This window comes from Artemia sp. Qi Xiang Cuo, chromosome 3 (genome assembly GCF_049724085.1).
Source record: "Artemia sp. Qi Xiang Cuo chromosome 3, ASM4972408v1, whole genome shotgun sequence".
Taxonomy (NCBI): domain Eukaryota; kingdom Metazoa; phylum Arthropoda; class Branchiopoda; order Anostraca; family Artemiidae; genus Artemia; species Artemia sp. Qi Xiang Cuo.
The window spans coordinates 12,453,782-12,475,143 of record NC_142796.1 but is presented as its reverse complement, the minus strand read 5'-3'; the positions used below and the strand labels follow the sequence as shown (position 1 = coordinate 12,475,143).

Genomic DNA, 21,362 nt, shown 5'->3' with positions numbered 1-21,362 from the left:
TTCTCAATTTTCTTTATATTCCATTTGTTTTCATATGATCTATCACTCAGACAATTCTTGTACAATTCCTTTCTCCTTTTTTTAGACATAAAGCTATTTCACTAATGTTCTTAGCTGGAACCCTAGCTTTCATCCCTAAGACACCTTCAGCAATTTTACAATAAATTTCTTTTAAATTATTCCAACAATCATCCAAATTGTCAAATTTTAAACCCTTCATTTTAGTATTAAACTGTTTCTCGAAAATCTCTCTTAAATTCTCATTCTGGATTCTATGAATTTTATAGTATCCTGGGAGGTCGTTATTCTTCCAAAATTTTAGCTTGAAAATAATATTATACACTACCAGAGGGGGATATTTATTATTAAAAACAATCACGGCAATACTATAAACCCGAGTGTCTTGTATTACCCTGTCAGTCTTCGGTTGACTATGGTGGTGGAGTTGATTAAGTAAATATTATATTATAGAGTCTTGGTTTTCTTGGGAAGTATTTTCCCTTGGTAAATATTAATACGTTGCTGGTGGAAGATTATTAGGGGGTCAGGTGTGTATCTAGGGGTGCTAGGGGATGGATGGGGCTGGCTATGCAAATATTCCACGCGGTGGACCTGTTTTCACAAATCTCAGTGCACATTTAGCAGTGTATTCAGGATATCCAGGATCAGACATGCCCTCTTGTCTTAATTAACCTTATTTGTCACTTATAGTCACTTTCTGGCATTTGACCTGTTAACACCTATGCCGGGTTAAATTTTTGAAACCCGTTTTTGGAAGTTATTATAATCCAAGTTTCAGTCATTGACCTGTTTCGAGCTATATTAACTGGATTTATTGTTTCACTATTATGTCAAGGCCCATGAAATTCACATGCCCTGAGTGCAGACTTCGTGCCTCCAGTGGAACAGTGCAGTGCAGTCGGTGTCAACAGTGGTTTCATCCAAAATGTGCAGGCATTTCTATTAAGGAGAGAAAACAATGTGGTGAGTGGTTTTGTTTAAACTGCCAGTCCCCCCATTCTTTGAATGAGGACCCCGCACCACCTTTATCACCACTTTCTCTACCCCCTGGCTCTGAACCACGCTCTACACCCAAGTCTGTCACAAAACCTACAACCCCGAAATCAGTTTCAAAAAATCAAGCTTTCCAAGTCCCCCCTTGTGTCGACTGTGTTAAACATATCAAACAGCTGGCTGATCTCCGAGCTAAATACAATTCCCAGTTAGAGAAGAATAGTAGAGATGGGGGTGTTACTCGTGACGGGAGTCCATATATGGGCATAGAGTCATTAGGGAGAATGATTGCGTAATCGGTCAATGACCTCTTTCTCCAGGTGTGTTTTTGGCACGCTCTTAGCGAATGCCAAGGTCAATGTTGTTATTGTTGTTTTTGGCACGCTCGAGGCGAATGTTATGATCCGGAAATAGTATTTGTTATTGTTTCCGAGGCAAAATGCCAAGGTTAATGTTGTTGTTGTTTTGTACAGAGTCATTAGGGAGAACACGTGGTTAATGGGATCAATGTTATTATCGTTCGAGGCAAAGTTAATGACACTTCCTTCCTTGTTCGAGGCAGATGTTATGATCCAGAAATGGCATTTGTTATTGTTTCCGAGCCAGATGTTATGAGGTTCCGAGAAACAGTTAATGGCACTTCCTTCCTGTTCGAGGCAGATGTTATGATCCGGAAATAGTATTTGTTATTGTTTCCGAGCCAAATGTTACGAGTTCCCGGGAAACAGCTAGATCCCCCTTCTCAGCCAATCAGCGAGTCGGTTATATCCCCCTTCTCAGCCAATCAGAGGGCTTTGTTTACATAACAATTCGACCCAGATATTTCGTATATAACGGGCATGCAATGCGATTCAATTATCAGAAAGTATTTTGACACAGTGCAAACAACCTGACAATGGATAGAACAATTAACATAATTGATGAGCTTGAGGCCTTGGCCGCCGCAATTAGCAATGTAAGTGCATTTTTATTTTCAAAAGAATTTTCCTTGGACATCCTCCAATATATTCAGCTAAAACGTAAATATATTCCACTACCCCCCCCCCCCCCACCATTGTTTTACAATCCCAAATTCTCGCAAAAAGAAATAGCATTTCAATAAATTCCTTCCCTCTATATTTCCAGCTAAATCCCTCCACCATTGTTTTACAATCATATTCTAGCAAAAGAAATAGCATTTCATTAAATTCCTTCCCTCTATATTTCCACCTAAATCCTCCCACCATTGTTTTACAATCATATTCTAGCAAAAAGAAATAGCATTTCAATAAATTCCTTCCCTCTATATTTCCACCTAAATCCCCCCACCATTGTTTTACAATCCCAAATTCTCGCAAAAGAAATAGCATTTCAAAAAATTCCTTCCCTCTGTATTTCCAGCTAAATCCCTCCACCATTGTTTTACAATCATATTCTAGCAAAAGGAATAGCATTTCAATAAATTCCTTCCTCTATATTTCCACCTAAACCCCCCCCCCACCATTGTTTTACAATCATATTCTAGCAAAAAGAAATAGCATTTCAATAAATTCCTTCCTCTATATTTCCACCTAAATCCCCCCCCCCGACCATTGTTTTACAATCCCAAATTCTCACAAAAGAAATAGCATTTCAATAAATTCCTTCCCTCTATATTTCCAGCTAAATCCCTCCACCATTGTTTTACAATCATATTCTAGCAAAAAGAAATAGCATTTCAATAAATTCCTTCATTCAATATTTCCAGCTAAAAGCGATCACTTACCTTTGTCAATTTTTAATGAAAATGCCGTTCTGTTTTGACATACATTTCGCGCAGGCCTAAAATTAGCTAGTCACCCTTTTTCCGGTTTACAAACGCGGTCAAGTCAAAGGGTTTTGGCTGTCAAAATTAAAACACTTTGAGGCAATTGTAATAATTTGGCGCAGACGCAATGCGCTATTTGGAGGAGAGAAAGAGATTATTTTCAAATCTAGTTTATCAATATATTTAGGGTATTATGTGAAAGGGGGACAATACATCGCTTCTAACAGCTTCGTTGTAAGTAAAAGTAAGGGGGATTCTGTATGTAGACATATACGCCCATTGACAAGAAAACTAATGTGTAAATTTATAATCTTTTCAAGCCTTCAATAAAACTTCTTTTATATTCCCAGGGCGTGAATCCAGGATTTTTGTTGGGGTTTAGTGATTTTAATAGAAATATAAAATATAATTGCTTCTTCATCATTTAGTGATTTTAGCTATAACATTTGAATAAAAACTAGTAAGTTATGCCTTTCTCTTGAATAAAACGCATGATTAACTTTATGATAGGGTAGACTTAATTTTCCTAAATTTAGGGGAGAGAATATGGGTTTTGTGCTTTCTTAGTGATAAACTAAACAAAATTATGTTTAATAACTTTCCTTCTTTAAAAAGGGAGAAATTATTTTGATACTAATTTCTTCTTTTCTTTTTAAGGCGAATTATGAAGAATTTGCGGGCACTGCATTGATGGGGCCTATGTCTGACGCAAATAGCGAAGAATGCATGCCCCCTTCTTCCAAGAAAGCGAGGGCCAATAATGCGCCCCCTAGCCATGCAATATGATCGCTGGCCAAAACCCCCCAGCTCCACACTGCCTGCCCAAGTGCAGCCACCTACGCAAGCCACTCTTAATCGAGCCACAATGCTGTCTGGCAGAAAGATAAAAAGAGAGTGGGCGAATAGCTTCAATGCCTAAGCCCCACCTACACAAGCTTTTTCAAGGGGCTCAGAAGCTACCCCGGCTGCACAAGTCACAGCTCCCGCACAAGAAATTAACGTCACCAGTCCCTTCGCCCTCAAAAATGCACTACCTGGGCCTTCAAGAGCTGACCCAGTCACGCAAGAACATAGCGACGCCGCTTCGTCCACCTTCATTCATGCGTTGCCTGGGCCTTCGGGGGATGCCCCACCTACACAAGGTCAGGAAGTGACCCTCCAGCATGCACTATCTGGTCCTTCGGGCATTCAAATAATGCCCTCGGATTATACAAATGTAAGTATTTTTTCTTCAAACTATCTATTTCTTCCATTGTTTTCAACCCAATATAAACTTATCTCAGCATGGATATATCTAAATGTAATTTTTTGCAGAGAAACCACTCTTTTCTAATCTTTACTGTTTTCTCTGCTATTATCACATATATTTTAGATACCTTTGAAACTGAATGCTCTTTTTCACGTAATTTTAGAGAGAGATTATCCCCTCTGTCACATATTGACGTTCTAATTTACACTGAATATTTCTATCGTGCCAAAGATTTTAGCGAGGGAAAACCGACTTAACGGTTCAATCCTGGAACACTCGCGCGGCGGCTTACAATAATTTCGAGCTAATGAAGAGTTCACCGAACTTATAGAACGGGATTAGAGAGAAACTTGGACTTATGCAGTCTAAGCAAATATTTCAACTTTTTGGGACATTATGTAAACGGCCGGGAGCCCGGAGCCGATGGGTCCGGGGAGTGCTGTGGGGCAAGGTTAGGGAAGCGCTGGGGGGAGCGCCACGGGTCAGGGAAGGGCCACGGGCCAGGAAAGTGCCACAGGGATGCGCCATGAGTCAAGGAAGCACCGGGGGAAGCACCACGGGTCCAAGAAGCGCCACGGGTCCAAGAAGTGCCACGGGGATGCGCCACGAGTCAGGGAAGCGCCACGGGTCCAAGAAGCGCCATGGGTCAAAGAAGCGCCACGGGTCCAAGAAGCGCCACGGGGATGCCCCCAAAAAAAAAAAAAAAAAAAAAAAAAAATAAATCATATGTCAGATCTTAGATTATCTTCAGTTGAATTAAGCAATAATAATCAAAATTTTAAAAGCAGTAGCGGTGATTTGAGAACTGAAATAAGCTATTTTTTTCATTTATAGGTAGTCCTGGCCCCCTACTCGCCGTCTAGTGAAGAAGATGCATCTTTGGAGTCCCACAACAATCTAACATGGGACAACTCTATTGAAGTACCTGACAATATTGATGAGTTTTTAGATGATTTTTTTTAAAGTAGATAGTAGTACAGTTGAACTGGTAGACTTGAGTCAACATACATTGCAAATTTTTGATGATTTGACCCGGGAATTGACAGGGAACCCTCCTCCCACTGATTGCCCGCTTCAAAAAACTGAAGTAGAACAGAGTCTGAATATTTTTGAACAAGTAGGGGGAGGGGATACATCATTCCCAGACTTTCAATTGTCCAATACGATTTTAAATAATATAGTTGTTTTCACTGCAACATTTGGGGATCCCTTTAATACACTTATGGAGGGAAATTTTGTTTGTGATCCTGTAGAAATAGTGCATGCCTATGTAGACAAAATTCGTGCACTTCTGGAGAAACAAATTCAATTGTGGGGGGGGGGTAGGGATTCAATTAAGGTTTCAATTGTTTTAAAGGTTTTTTATTTGAATGAGGGAAAAGCGAGGTTTACTATCATTTTATACATTCCGAGATGCGTATAATTTATCCAAATTTAGAAAATTTTGAGGGTGTTTTTAGTGAGTGGGTAGGGCAAATTATCGCGCATCTCGAGAACTATAACGAAAATGGGAGTGGCTCTGTAGTTTTTTATTTATTGAAAATTTAAGTGTAAATATATGTAAAATTAAGAAAGATTTTATTTTAAGAGGGGGGCATAGGGATGAGGGCATAGTTTTAAAATATAATCCAGATCTAGAGGGTTGTCAAGGTGTCCAGAAGATCCGTTTTGAAACAGATCAAAAGTGTTTCAAGTATGCTTTCCTCATATCAGCATTACGAGCCTCTAGCTAGATGACGCTACTAAGACGAATTTAGATCACTGGGCTGTACATGGGAAGGAAGGGTCCGATTTCCCAGTTGTAGATTTTTCATGCTTAGAAGGAAAATATCCAGTAACGCTACAATCCATTGACATTTTTGAAAGGGCCAATGCCCACTTAAAGATCGGCGTTACAGTGGTACAATACGAAACAGAATTTAAAGATGGGGTTCGTTCAAAAAAGAAGGGGGTGGTATTCCCCGTAAGGGGCCCGTCAGTTGATTTGGTTAAACACTGGGTTTGGTTATTATACACGCCACCTAGTCAACCGAATACAATCGGTCATTTTAACCCAATCACTGACATTAGTAGAGTTCTGGGGGAGGGTAAGCATAATGGGGTACGTTTCTACTGTCCAACATGCCTCTCACAATTCCGTAGTGATATGAAACTACGGGGTCACATGAGACACTGTAGACGGCATGGATATCAGACAGTGGAAACGGTTTCAGGGGATAGGGCCATTCTACGTTTTAAAAATTTTCAGAATACTCTTCTCCAATGCAACAAAATATCTTTGGACTGCGAAGCTAAGCTGGTGGAGGTGAATGACCAGCAATATCCAAACCGTATCAAAGAACACCAGGCCATTGCAGTGTCCTATGCCCACGCGCAAAGAGACAGTTCTAATACCATGCGGTTGTTAGGAGTAGTAGAAACATTGGATGAGGGAGACGATTGCATGGTCAAGGCATTGAATAAACTGATTGGCACGGATAATGGCGCTATTTCTCGTTTGAGAAATAAGCCTTATCCAGTGGTGCTGTCTTCAGAGGATGGTCTTGTGATTAAAAATCAAAAAATATGTTGGGTATGCAAGGGGAGTTTGTAGAGGAGGATAAGGGACTAAAGGGAAAAGAGGGGGAGGGGGAACGGCAGAGCCCAGGCCCACGGGGGGTCAGACAGAGCCTCGGGGGGCCGTAATTTTAGAGGGGTCGTGCATCAGTCATGTAACTTAAATGTTAGCCACCAGTTTTGCATCCCTGTTTTTATTCATAATTCTAATTATGACTTAAAATTTATTTTACAAGCACTGGCACGTATGCATAGGGAGGGAGGGGGAGTAGATAGTCCATGGGTAAATAATTAATTTACCTACAACATTATTCCCAAATCGGCCGAGAAGTTGTTGCTTCTCGAACTGAAATGGCAGGTCGTGGATAATGAGCGTACGTGCTGGAATAAAATTAGGTTTTTAGATTCTTTTAGTTTTTTACCCAAATCCCTTAGTCAACTAATTCAAGTGCAGAAAAGCGACAATTTTGATAGCTTTCCCTTGCTTAAACAGCACTTTCCAGACAGTGAAATGTATGACTTATTAACAACCAAAGGTGTATATGCATATGATTATTACTGCTCTGGCGCTCGCTGAAGCGAGGTGAAACTACCTCCAATTGAAGCTTTTCACAATTCACTGACCAACAGTGAATGCACAGCCGAGGAGTACGAGTTTGCCAAGAAGGTGTGGGCTAAGGGGGATTGTAAAAATGGGTGGGATTATTGTAGACTGTACTTGGCCAGTGACGTTCTAACTCTGTTGGATATAGTCTGTAAGAATACAGACCAGATCTATTCAGAGTTTGGACTAGATATAGGATATTATTTTTCTACACCACATTTAGTAATGGATTTAATTTTAAAAATTAGCAGGGAGGAAATAGGCCTACTCACGGATGTAGATCAACACCTTTTTGTAGAGCGTTCAATGCGGGGAGGGTATGTTTTTCACGGGGACCGGGTCTTATCAACCGATCCGAGCGGACAAAGCACCGGTGCAAAGTCAAATGCAGTGTTCTTGGACATGAACTCGTTATACCCCTCGGCAATGTCCCACTACTCTTTGCCGTATGGGAACTATAAATGGCTTGAGAATCCTTGTTAGTTCCCCGACATTAACACCGTCGAGGACAATGGGCCACAAGGATGGTTCTTTGAAATTGAAGGTCACATTCCGCTGACACTTCACGACTCAGTCAAAGATTTTGCTTTTCCCTGTATCAATCGACCAGTGACCAGGGACTCGTTGAGCCCCTACAATCGGTCATTGGTTGAGGATATGGGGATGCATTGGACTCCCTCTAAACAGAAACTGATTGAACTGAAGGACCCTATGTATTTTGGTGATTTTGAAACCATTGTTCACCATCCAGTGCATTAGCACATGGTGAACAACGATATTCTCTTTAGGGTCCAAATCAGCAATTAGTTTTTGTTTAGAGGGAGTCTAATGCATCCCCATATCCTCAACCATTGATCGATTGTAGGGGCTCAACGAGTCCCTTGTCACTGGTCAATTGATGCAGGGAAAGACAAAATCTTTGACTGCGTCATGAAGGGCCAGTGGAATGTGACCGTCAATTTCAAAGAACCATCCTTGTGGCCCATTGTCCTCGACGGTGTTAATGTCGGGGAATTCACAAGGATTCTCAAGCCATTGATAGTTCCCACACGGCAAAGAGTAGTGGGACATTGCCGAGGGGTACAATGAGTTCATGTCCAAGAACACTGCATTTGACTTTACACCGGTGCTTTGTCCGCTCGGATCGGTTGATAAGACGCGGTCCCCGTGAAAAACATACCCTCCCCGCATTGAACGCTCTACAAAAAGGTGTTGGTCTACATCAGTGATTAGCCCTATGTCCTCCCTGCTAATTTTTAAAATTAAATCAATTACTAACTGTGGTGTAGAAAAATAATATCCGAGATCTAGTCCAAACTCTGAATAGATCTGGTCTGTATTCTTACAGAATATATACAACAGAGTTAGAACGTCACTGGCACAGTACAGTCTACAATAATCCCACCCATTCTTACAATCCCCCTGAGCCCACACCTTCTTGGCAAACTCGTACTCCTCTACTTTGCATTCACTGTTGGTGAGTGAATTGTGAAAAGCTTCAATTGGAGGTAGTTTCTCCTCGCTTAAGCGAGCGCCCGAACAGTAATAATCATATGCATAGACACCTGTGCTGGTTAATAAGTCATACATTTCACTGTCTGGAAAGTGCTGTTTAAGCAAGGGAAAGCTATCAAAATTGTCGCTTTTCTGCACTTGAATTAGTTGACTTAAGGATTTGGGGAAAAAACTAAAAGAATCTAAAAACCTAATTTTATTCCAACACGTACGCTCATTATCCACTACCTGCCATTTCAGTTCGAGAAGCAACAACTTCTCGGCCGATTTGGGAATGATGTTATAGGTAAATGAATTATTCACCCATGGACTATCTACTCCCCCTCCCTCCCTATGCATACGTGCCAGTGCCGGTAAAATAAATTTTAAGTCATAGTTAGAGTTATGAATAAAAACAGGAATAAAAAACTGTTGGCTAACGTTTAAATTACATGATTGATGTGCTACCCCTCTAAAATTACTACCCCCAGATGATATTTCCTGCCACAAGTGGTCATGGTCTCTGACTTTCCCCTCCCCCTCTTTTCCCTTTAGTCCCCTTATCCTCCTCTACAAACTCCCCCTTGCATACCCAGCATATTTTTTGATTTTTAATCGCGAGACGATCCTCTGCAGACAGCCCCATTGGATAATGCGTATTTCTCAAACGAGAAATAGCACCATTAGCCGTGCCAATCAATTTAGTCAATGCCTTGACCATGCACTCATCTCCCTCATCCAATGTTTCTACTACTTCTAACAACCGCATGGTATTAGAATTGTCTCTTTGCGCATGGGCATAGGAGACTGCAATGGCCTGGTGTTCTTTGATACGGTTTGGATATTGTGGGTCATTCACCTCCACCAGCTTAGATTCGCAGTCCAAAGATAATTTGTTACATTGGAGAAGAGTATTCTGAAAATTTTTAAAACGTAAAATGGCCCTATCCCCTGAAACCGTTTCCACTGTCTGATATCCATGCCGTCTACAGTGTCTCATGTGACCCCGTAGTTTCATATCACTACGGAATTGTGACAAGCATGTTGGACAGTAGAAACGTACCCCATTATGCTTACCACCCCCCAGAACTCTACTAATGTCAGTGATTGGGTTAAAATGACCGATTGTGTTCGGTTGACTAGGTGGCGTGTATAATAACCAAACCCAGTGTTTAACCAAATCAACTGACGGGCCCCTTACGGGGAAGACCACCCCCTTCTTTTTAAAACGAGCCCCGTCTTTAAATTCTGTGTCATACTGTACCACAGTAACACCGATATTTAAGTGGACATTGTCCCTTTCGAACATATAAATAGATCTCAGTTTTACTGGATAATTCCCCACCAGACATGAGGATTATACAATTTGGAAATGGGAGCCGTTCGTCCCGTGTATAGCCCAATAATCTGTATTCGTCTTGGTTGCGTGATGTACTAGAGGCTTGTATGCTGAGATGTTGAAAGCATATTTGAAATACATTTGACCTGTTTCAAAACAGATCTTCTGGACACCTTTACAGCCCACTAGATCTGGATTATATTTTAAAACTGCACCCTTGTCCCTAAGTCCCCCTCTGAAAATAAAATCTTTCTTAAATTTACAAATATTTACACTTAAATTTTCAATGAATAAAACTACTGACCCACTTCCATTTTCATTATAGTTCTCGAGATGCGCGATAATTTGCCCTACCCACTCACTAAAAACACCCTCAAAATTTTCTAAATTTGGATAAATTATGCGCATCTCGGAATGTATAAAATGATAGTAAACCTCACTTTTCCCCTCATTCAAATAAAAAACCTTTAAAACAATTGAAACCTTAATTGAATCCCTACCCCCCACCATTGTCTGTGTTTCTCCAGTAGTGCACGACTTTTGTCTACATAGGCTTGCACTATTTCTACAGGATCCAAAACAAAATTTCCCCCCATTAGTGTATTAAAGGGATCCCCGAATGTTGCAGTGAAAACAACTATATTAGTCAAAATTGTGTTCGATAATTGAAATTCAGGGAATGATGTACCCCCTCCCCCAAGTTGTTCAACAATATTCGGACTCTGTTCCACTTCAGTTGTTTGAAGTGGGTAATCAGTGGGAGGAGGGTTCCCTGTCAATTCCCGGGTAAAATCGTCTAAAATTTGCAAGGTATTTTGGCTCAAGTCTACCAGTTCAACTGCACTATTATCTACTTTAAAAAAATAATCTAAAAACTCATCAATATTGTCAGGTACTTCAATAGAGTTGTCCCATGTTAAATTGTTGGGGGACTCCAAAGATGCATCTTCTTCCCCTTCTTCACTAGACGGCGAGTAGGGGACCAGGACAACCTATAAATGAAAAAAATAGCTTATTTCAAAGTGTTCAAATCATCGCTACTGCTTTTAAAATTTGGATTATTATTGCTTAATTCAACTGAAGATATTCTAAGATATGTCATAGGATTTTTAATTTTTTTTTTTTTTTTTTTTTTTTTTTGGGGGGGGGGGGCATCCCCGTGGCGCTTCTTGGACCCGTGGCGCTTCTTGGACCCGTGGCGCTTCTTGGACCCGTGGCGCTTCCCTGACGCGTGGCACATCCCAGTGGCGCTTCTTGGACCCGTGGCGCTTCTTGGACCCGTGGCACGTCCCCTGGCGCTTCCCTGACTCACGGCACATCCCTGTGGCACTTTCCTGGCCCGTGGCGCTTCCCTGACCCGTGGTGCTTCCCCCGGCGCTTCCCTAAACTTGCCCCACAGCGCTTCCCGGGCCCACCGGCTCCGCGGCTCCCGGCCATGTAAAAAAATTCCCAAAAAAGTTGAAAAATTTTCATATACTGCCGAATTACCATTTTACCTATAATCCCGTGGGATAGGTTCGGCGTACGCTTCATTATCTCGCAATTATTGTAAGCCGCCGCGCGAGTGTTCCAGGATTGAACCGTTAAGTCGGTTTCCCCTCGCTAAAATCTTTGGCACGAAGAAATATTCAGTGTAAATTAGAACGTCAATATGCGACAGATGGAATAATCTCTCTCTAAAATTACGTGAAAAAGAGCATTCAGTTTCAAAGGTATCTAAAATATATGTGATAATAGCAGAGAAAACAGTAAAGATTAGAAAAGAGTGGTTTCTCTGCAAAAAATTACATTTAGATATATCCCGCTGAGATAAGTTTATATTGGGTTGAAAACAATGGAAGAAATAGATAGTTTGAAGAAAAAATACTTACATTTGTATAATCCGAGGGTAGTATTTGAATGCCCGAAGGACCAGATAGTGCATGCTGGAGGGTCACTTCCTGACCTTGTGTAGGTGGGGCATCCCCCGAAGGCCCAGGCAACGCATGAATGAAGGTGGACGAAGCGGCATCGCTATGTTCTTGCGTGACTGGGTCAGCTCTTGAAGGCCCAGGTAGTGCATGTTGGAGGGCGAAGGGACTGGTGACGTTAATTTCTTGTACAGGAGCTGTGACTTGTGCGGCCAGGGTAGCTTCTGAGCCCCTTGAAAAAGCTTGTGTAGGTGGGGCTTCGGCGTTGAAGCTATTCACCCACTCTCTCTTTAACTTTCTGCCAGACAGCATTGTGGCTCGATTAAGAGTGGCTTGCGTAGGTGGCTGCACTTGGGCAGGCAGTGTGGAGCTGGGGGGTTTTGGCCAGCGATCATATTGCATGGCAGGGGGCGCATTATTGGCCCTCGCTTTCTTGGAAGGAGGGGGCATGCATTCTTCGCTATTTGCGTCAGACATAGGCCCCATCAATGCAGTGTCCGCAAATTCTTCATAATTTGCCTTAAAAAGAAGAGAAGAAAATTTAGTATTAAAATAATTTCTCCCTTTTTAAAGAAGGAAAGTTATTAAACATAATTTTGTTTAGTTTATCACTAAGAAAGCACAAAACCCATATTCTCTCCCCCTAAATTTAGGAAAATTAAGTCTACCCACTCATAGAGTTAATCATGCGTTTTATTCAAGCGAAAGGCATATCTTACTAGTTTTTATTCAAATTTTATATATAAAATCAATAAATTATTAAGAAGAAATAATCTTTTCTATTTCTAATAAAAGCGCTAACCCCCTGAACAAAAATCCTGGATTCACGCCCGGGAATATAAAAGAAGTTTTATTGAAGGCTTGAAAAGATTATAAATTTACACATTAGTTTTCTTGTCAATGGGCGTACATGTCTATACACAGAATCCCCCTTACTTTTACTTACAACGAAGCTGTTAGAAGCAATGTATTGTCCCCCTTTCACATAATGCCCTAAATATATTGATAAACTAGATTTGAAAATAATCTGTTTCTCTTCTCCAAATAGCGCATTGCGTCTGCGCCAAATTATTACAATTGCCTCAAAGTGTTTTAATTTGACAGCCAAAACCCTTTGACTTGACCGCGTTTGTAAACCGGAAAAAGGGTGACTGCTAATTTTAGGCCTCGCGCTATGTCAAAACAGAACGGCATTTTCATTAAAAATTGACAAAGGTAAGTGATCGCTTTTAGCTGGAAATATTGAATGAAGGAATTTATTGAAATGCTATTTCTTTTTGCTAGAATATGATTGTAAAACAATGGTGGAGGGAATTAGCTGGAAATATAGAGGGAAGGAATTTATTGAAATGCTATTTCTTTTGCGAGAATTTGGGATTGTAAAACAATGGTGGAGGGGGGGGTTTAGGTGGAAATATAGAGGGGAGGAATTTATTGAAATGCTATTTCTTTTTGCTAGAATATGATTGTAAAACAATGGTGGGGGGGGGGGGGAATTAGGTGGAAATATAGAGGGAAGGAATTTATTAAAATTCTATTACTTTTTGCTAGAATATGATTGTAAAACAATGGTGGAGGGATTTAGCTGGAAATATAGAGGGAAGGAATTTATTGAAATGCTATTTCTTTTCGCGAGAATTTGGGGTTGTAAGACAGGGGGGGGGATTTAGGTGGAAATATAGAGGGAAGGAATTTATTGAAATGCTATTTCTTTTTGCTAGAATATGATTGTAAAACAATGGGGGGGGGGGGATTTAGGTGGAAATATAGAGGGAATGAATTTATTGAAATGCTATTTCTTTTTGCTAGAATATGATTGTAAAACAATGGTGGAGGGATTTAGCTGGAAATATAGAGGGAAGGAATTTATTGAAATGCTATTTCTTTTGCGAGAATTTGGGATTGTAAAACAATGGTGGGGGGGGGGGGGTAGAGGAATATATTTACGTTTTAGCTGAATATATTGGAGGATGTCCAAGGAAAATTCTTTTGAAAATAAAAATGCACTTACATTGCTAATTGCGGCGGCCAAGGCCTCAAGCTCATCAATTATGTTAATTGTTCTATCCATTGTCAGGTTGTTTGCACTGTGTCAAAATAGTTTCTGATAATTGAATCGCATTGCATGCCTGTTATATACGAAATATCAAGGTCGAATTGCTATGTAAACAAAGCCCTCTGATTGGTTGAGAAGGGGGATGTATCTGAGTCGCTGATTGGCTGAGAAGTGGGATATAGCTGTTTCCCGGGAACTCGTAACATTTGGCTCGGATGCAACAACAAATACTATTTCTAGATCATAACATCTACCTCGAACAGGAAGGAAATGTCATTAACTGTTTCTCGGAACCTCATAACATCTGGCTCGAATAACAACAACAAATTGGATTATAACATCCGCCTCGAACAGGAAGGACGTGTGAATCACTTTGCTTCGAACGATAACAACATTGACCCCATTACCCACGTGGTCCCTCTAATGACTCTGTACAAAACAACAACAACATTGACCTTGGCATTTTGCCTCGGAAACACTAACAATTACTATTTCTGGATCATAACATTCGCCTCGAGCGTGCCAAAAACAACAATAACAACATTGACCTTGGCATTCGCTAAGAGCGTGCCAAAAACACACCTGGAGAAAGAGGTCATTGACCGATTACGCAATCATTCTCCCTAATGACTCTATGCCCATATATGGACTCCCGTCACGAGTAACACCCCCATCTCTACTAAGAATTCAGAGCATGAAGTAGCAAAAGAGTATTTGAAAAAACAAGTTGTTTTTTTTCTCAATGACCAAAAAATTGGTAACAATCTACTTAATAAATGTTATATGTGATTTAAACAAAGGAGTGAATATGTCATCTGACTGTAATCAAAGAATCTCATGATTAAAGAGGAACCTCGCAGTCCAGAAAAAAATTAAGGAACACTCAAATCAAAATTCATCTCATTACAAGAGGATTTAAAAAACAATGAAGCAATTATTATTACAATAGGGAATCAATTATCAGAGTTCATCAAATCCAGCATTAATTGCAGAGTATCCCATGAGAGTATACAAATACCTACGTGTAGTATGACTACTGATGACGCCCTTGAGTTCGTGAATAGTCCAGTGACTTTTCACATAAATTATCAGGTGATAATGAATTAAACAAAAAGGTTATGGAGAAGTCATTACCAGACGATGACATTTTTATTATCTTTGAAAAAATTACGAAAGTGAAGGATAAAAGTGAAATAAATATAAAAATAAGCAGAAAGGAAAATGTGATCTACAAGCATTTTGATAGTGGTTTCTGCAAGTTTCGAAAACAATGCAAATTTCTGCATATTTGTCGTCAGTTTATTTCGGGAGTTTGTGTGTCTTATAAGTGTATTTTTGACCATGTTGATCTTTGTTCTGTTTTATCTTGTATTGATAAGTCGTGTACTTTTGCTCATGCATCTTCAGGATTGAAGCGCAGGTTTAAAACCAAACGTTTTTAAGAGCGACGCCGAAAGTATTCACGACCCCCCTCCCCTTGTTCGTGTTCCATTCGACTTTCAGCCTTATCCCCCTGCCTACCCGATACAGAGCAGTATACCAAAGGACTCCCTCCCTCGAAACAATCCTCGGCCCCAAGTACCTACGCGTGCCCAGTCAGTCCAACCCCCAAAATCACTTCACTCAATTCGGACCATCCCCAAACCACCCCTCACTCATATTCCTCCCAAAAATCCACTTCCTTTGGACTCCTTTCTTCTCCGTGCATCCAAGAAGTTACCGGCCGGTTCTGGACTCCACCCGTTATTTGCCAAAACATACCCAACCCCGCCCCACTCAGAGACCCCCCACCGTACTTCCATCCCTCAGCATCATCTTGCCCCCCGACCCCCCCATTTAAAGAACACTTCCAACTTGACTTATTCCCAGATCACCAGGAAACCTTTCTCCCTTCCCTTGCACTTTATCCCCCCTGGCTATCCTACCAGTATGACTCTGGTTTAAGAGTAAGCAGGCAGAATGATCCTCTTTTAACACCCCCATGCAGAGTTTCTAAAACTTCAAATAGTTACCGCTGTTTAGAGTCTCCGCTAGTACCTGCTCAAATAAATACAATTGTATTTGAAAAATATAGATTTGATCCCCCTGTCCCTTGATCTCACTATCCAAGTTTAGCCCCCGTCAAGAATTCCACTAGAACCCCTGACCGCATATGTGATATGAAAAAAGTAAAGTGTAAAAACGGTACCTTCACAAGTCGCTTTCGATTCCCCAAACTTTTGTTGAGCAACGCTGAAAGCCTTAACTTTGAAAAACTCAATGAATTAGACACCCTTTCTAAAATATATAGATTAGATGTAATCGCTATTACTGAAGTTCAAGCTCAAAATTTGCACCTGTTAAAGATTAACAATTTTTATCAATTTATTAAACTCAGACCAGAAAACCACCCTCTTTGTAAGAAAGGTGGCGGAATTCTGTTCTTTATCCGTAATGATTTATATCCAAGTGAAATCTCAATTCCGTGTCTTAATCCCTTTGATGAAGTTATGTGGGTGTGTGTTCGACCTAAAGTCTTGCCGCGTCCTTTTAATTTAATTGTCCTTTGTTGTTTTTATTACTCCCCTAATCAGAGATCCGCTGACAAAATTAATTTTATCGAAAAATTACATGCAAGTGCTTACTTTGTACTATCAAAATACCCAAATGCAGAAATTTTCCTGATGGGTGACCGCTTACTGAACTGAAACCGCTTATAGACCTCTCACTGACTCAGGACTTTTCAATTTTGGCTCCTGGATTGCTACTGAAAATTGGTCCACTGTGTATCAAACAAATGACGTTGACTACATGGCTTTGTCCCTCCAAATTCTATTGAGGAGTAATTACGAATTCCACTTCCCTGAGAAAAAATTTAAAACGTGTTCTACAGATAAGACTTATGTTACTGAGTCTTTTAAAAAACTTATAAGAAAAAAAATCATTTCTTTCCATGAAGGTTGCATTACTCAGGCTAATAGTCTAAGGAAGTTCCTAAAGAAAAATTTAAGAAAAGCAGCTTCTAATTATTATAATAATAAAGTCAAAGATCTATATTCTAACAAGCCCAAGCAATGGTACAGAAAAATTAAAGAAATATGCGGAAAAAGTCCTTCCAAAATTGATTTTCATCTCCCTGAACCCCCTAATAAGACTGCCAACGATCTGAACTTGTACCTTGCTTCCATCGTGCAAAGTTTCCCCCCTTTCACTGGCTCAAGTCCAACTATTCCTTCCAATACTTTCTTCCCCTTTATTTCTCCCTCTGATGTTATAAATAAAATTCTTAAGCTTAGAAAATCAAGTATTTGTCCCTTCGACATCCCAGTTGACTTAATTAAATCCTTTTTGAACAAAATTGCTGAACCTTTATCAAATATTTTCAACCACATCACAAAATTTGGTAAATTCCCAAGTTGCTGGAAACAAGGTTTTATAAAACCTGCCCCTAAAAAATGCGCCAGTCTGACTTTCGCCAACATTTGCCCCATTACGCTCACTTCTGTTTTTTCCAAACTTTATGAAGGTTTCCTCTGTGACTGGCTTAAAGATAAAATTTGTCCGCGTATTGACACCCGGCAGTTTGGTAGCTTAAAGAAAACTTCCACCACCCATTACCTTGTGCACTTAATGCATACCATCGTAAGTAACCTTGATAAACCAAATGTCTGGCTGAACCTTGTCTTAGTTCATTTCCAAAAAGTTTTTGACCTGGTTGACCACACCAGCCTAATTCGTTCACTACTGTTTAAATTTAAACTTGATCCTCTGTTAGTAAATATTGTTATATCGTTTCTTTCAAATAGATCCCAAGTTGTTAAATACAAAAATATTTTCTCTAACCCCCTCCCTATATATTGTGGAATTCCTCAAGGAACCTTATTGGGACCGCTTTTATTTCTAGTCATGATTAACGATATTGGTAAGGAATTCCCCCAAAGGTGGAAATACGTGGTTGACTTGACGATTCTCGAAGTATGTCACAGGAATATTAAAAGAGACCCCCTTGAAATTCTATCCCACATTTCGGATGAAGCTAAGAACCTAAATACGAAATTAAATTCCACTAAATCAAATATAATGACGATAAATTTCTTGAAATCCATTCCCGCCTTCCTTGACCCTATCCCCCCAGATATTTCTGTCTTCCTTTAAATTACTTGGGGTTACAATTTCCTTTAATTTAAAGTGGGATATCCCCGTGAAAGATATTGTCCGTAGAGCTAATGCGTCCATGTCTCTCCTTAAGCTCTTGAATAAATTTAATATCCCCCCATCCCATTCTTTAAAGATTTATACTTCCTTTGTCCGCCCGCATCTTGAATATGCTTGTCCAGTTTGGCATCCTGGCATCTCCCGTGATGAATCAGATAAAATTGAATCTATTCAAAAAAGAGCCCTAAGAATAATTGTTAAAGAAACTTTGGTACCATATTCACTCCTTCTAAAAAAGGTCAAGCTGGAAACTTTTGAGCACAGGAGAGGAACGCTGGGCCTCCGTTTTGCAAAAAATGCAATAATAAACCCTCGCACGGAAAACATTTCCCCTAAAAGACACTCCCTATCCAGACTCCGCCTGCCACGTACTGTATCTGAACCCATCCCTATTTTGTCCCCCATCCGTTGTTTAACCTCCAGCAGATATGAAAAAACCTTTGTCCCCTTCATTACTGATAAAATAAACCACTAGTTTTTTTTTTTTTTTTTTTTTTTTTTTTTTGTATTTTTTCCTTTTGTAATTCCCATGCTGGTGTCCGCTTGGCCCCTCTATTCCCTTCCCTTTTTATATATTCTCTTTTGAACCTTTTGAACACTATTTTTATCTCAATTTTTTTTTGGTTTTGTTTTAATTTGTGCCTTTTTTAACTTTATTACATTTGAAACTTTTTGTTTTTTATACTAATGAATGGCTTTGCCTTTCTGATATTGTTGTTTTTCGCATTGTTTAGCCAGTTTTTTAGTTGTTGTGCTATTTCTATGTCTTTTCTTTATTATATGACCCCGAAATGAGAATTTGGCCCTTCGGGGCTTGTGATAGTCATTTTTTGAAATAAATATCTTATCTTATCTTATATCTTATGTTATCAATGTTAAAATTGAGTGAATTAAAGTCTTATCAAATATTCAAATTGTTTAATCTGGATGATATTTAAATTTTATTTCCGCCATGGTGAATAAAATTGAAAAGAAACTATAAAGTTCATAAAACAAAGCGGATATATAAAATGAAAAGGAGTTAAAAATTGAAATTGTTTTGAAAAGAAGATTAATAGATTACATAAAATTACAAAGCAAACGCATATAAATATTACAATAAAAAAAATTAAATAATGACCCTACCATGATCCCATTATAAAAATGATATAGCGTTATATGCATTATCTACATAGATGCAATGAATGCCGTATTTTAGTTTCACGATGGATTTCACTGATTAAGTAGTAGATAGCGTTCCTGGAAAAATGGATTTTAGAATTCAAAATTCAGTGAACAAAGTATTGATTTCGGGCAAGGGAATGTTTATGCTATATTCAAAGAAACGTTATTGAGTAGATAGGCAAATATTTTGTCTGGGTATCTGGCCAATCCATGGAGAAAATATCTTTTCTGGTATTTGACAATATCTGGGGTTGCAAGTGAATACTAGTCCTAAATAAAATTCCTTAAACTTATTTTCAAGTTAAATATGTGGGGACAAAAATTTTAGAATTCGTATTTTTGATTTTTCGTTGGTTCCTAACATTTTTTTAGTTGGATAATATAATATCCTGCATTATATCAATAGGAATAACTTTTCAACCGAGCTATTTTATTTTATCGTATATGAAATACAAATATTTCTTTTATTAAGGAATTTGTAACTATTGGGAAGGATAGCGTACATTGCGTTTAGCCCAGTTTTTTTTGCAAATGAAATAAAAAATAAAATTTTGATTTTTTTCTTAGAATCAATATTATTGGCCGGGCCCACATGTGCGCACATTAGGAATCAAGTCACAATATTTTGGGATTTACTACATTTTCTTTTTAGGTCTGAAATTTTGTTACTGGGGTTCCGTATACAATCTTCGTATATATACAATGTGCTTTTGAAAACATAGTTAGTAAATTGCGTGCGATTTATTCTCATGCTTGGAGATTTAGACAGATCTACTGATAAAGGTTCCTTTGTTATTACGTTGCCTTTTCTTTTTTGAAGTTCGAATTTTCTGAAACTTGGGTATTTTTTCAGTTTTCTTACTTTTTGTAGAACGATAAGCACTATTTTCAAATTTCTGTTTTTAATTAGGTATCTATATTAAAGTTGTTTTTTTTATGGGGGGGGGGTGACAATTTGTATGTATTGGTTTTAGTGATTTTTGTTGGATTGAACAATACGTGTAAAGATAAAGTTTTTGTGTAAGGGTGTTAGTTCTTATTCTAATATTAATTTATTCTTATTTTAACGTCCTAGGATTAGTGTTAGAATTAAATTTGGGTCGTTGGGCTAATAATTTGGAATATGGTGCTTCCATTCTATAATGTGAGGTATTTTCATATATATATCCTCCTGTTTGGGGTTTAATTTTGTACACGAGGTTCAAGCTGTTTTTTTTTTTGGTTGATCTCTTTTAATACAGACTTTAACCTTTTTTACAACATCTTTAACCTTTTTTTCACAACCCCTTTATCCTACAGACTTTAACCTTTTTTAATACAAAACAAACATACAATAGATATTAATGTGTATGAATAAATAAATTTTAAATAACATGAAAATTAAATTGAATATGCAAATCAAGCTTGAAACGAACAAAAATGACTACAAACAAGAACTTTCAATTTCCATTCGAATGAGACCCCTTTGAAGTTTATACGAAGACCCTTTCCATATGAAGTGCCTCCCGCACTTCATATGGGACCCATCTCAATAATAACCGAAATTATTTAAAACGGAATTTTGATACAACTAGATACATAAACAGAATCGACCCTTTATTTTTAGTTCAAATATATCAGTGTCAACCATTTTAATCTCACACAGCAGTAGAGTGGTGTAAGACTAATTCCCCATCTGGCTATGGGATTTCGCTGCTCGTTATGATCTTTGCTGGTGGTTTACATATTCGATCGATGAGTCGTAGAAGCACATACTTGTTCAGAAGGAATTTCTTCTGGGTGGGATAGGATGAAGATGTTACGTGGGAGAATCTGTCCATGGAGGATGTTTCCTTGGGGGAAGGGAGTTTTATCTTAAGGGGATTCCAAATATCCCAGCATTGTTTAAGAAGCGATCAGAAATTAAACAGCAAACTGTACAATAATATAGGTAACGCTACAGCGTTGCCTTTAGTATTCTACAAAAATTAGATTTTGTTTTGCCACAAAAAAAAAA

General features: G+C 39.0%; 1 protein-coding gene across 1 annotated transcript in view; it reads left to right on the top strand.

Moving 5' to 3' along the window:
• Positions 1–848: 848 nt before the first annotated feature.
• The window catches only part of LOC148953773 (carbonyl reductase [NADPH] 1-like), a 94,386-nt gene continuing 73,872 nt past the window's right edge, over positions 849–21,362 (top strand). The window contains exon 1 of the mRNA XM_089085894.1: positions 849–1,222. Coding sequence (XP_088942020.1) covers positions 849–1,222 — 374 coding nt within the window. The remainder of the gene's footprint in view (positions 1,223–21,362) is intronic.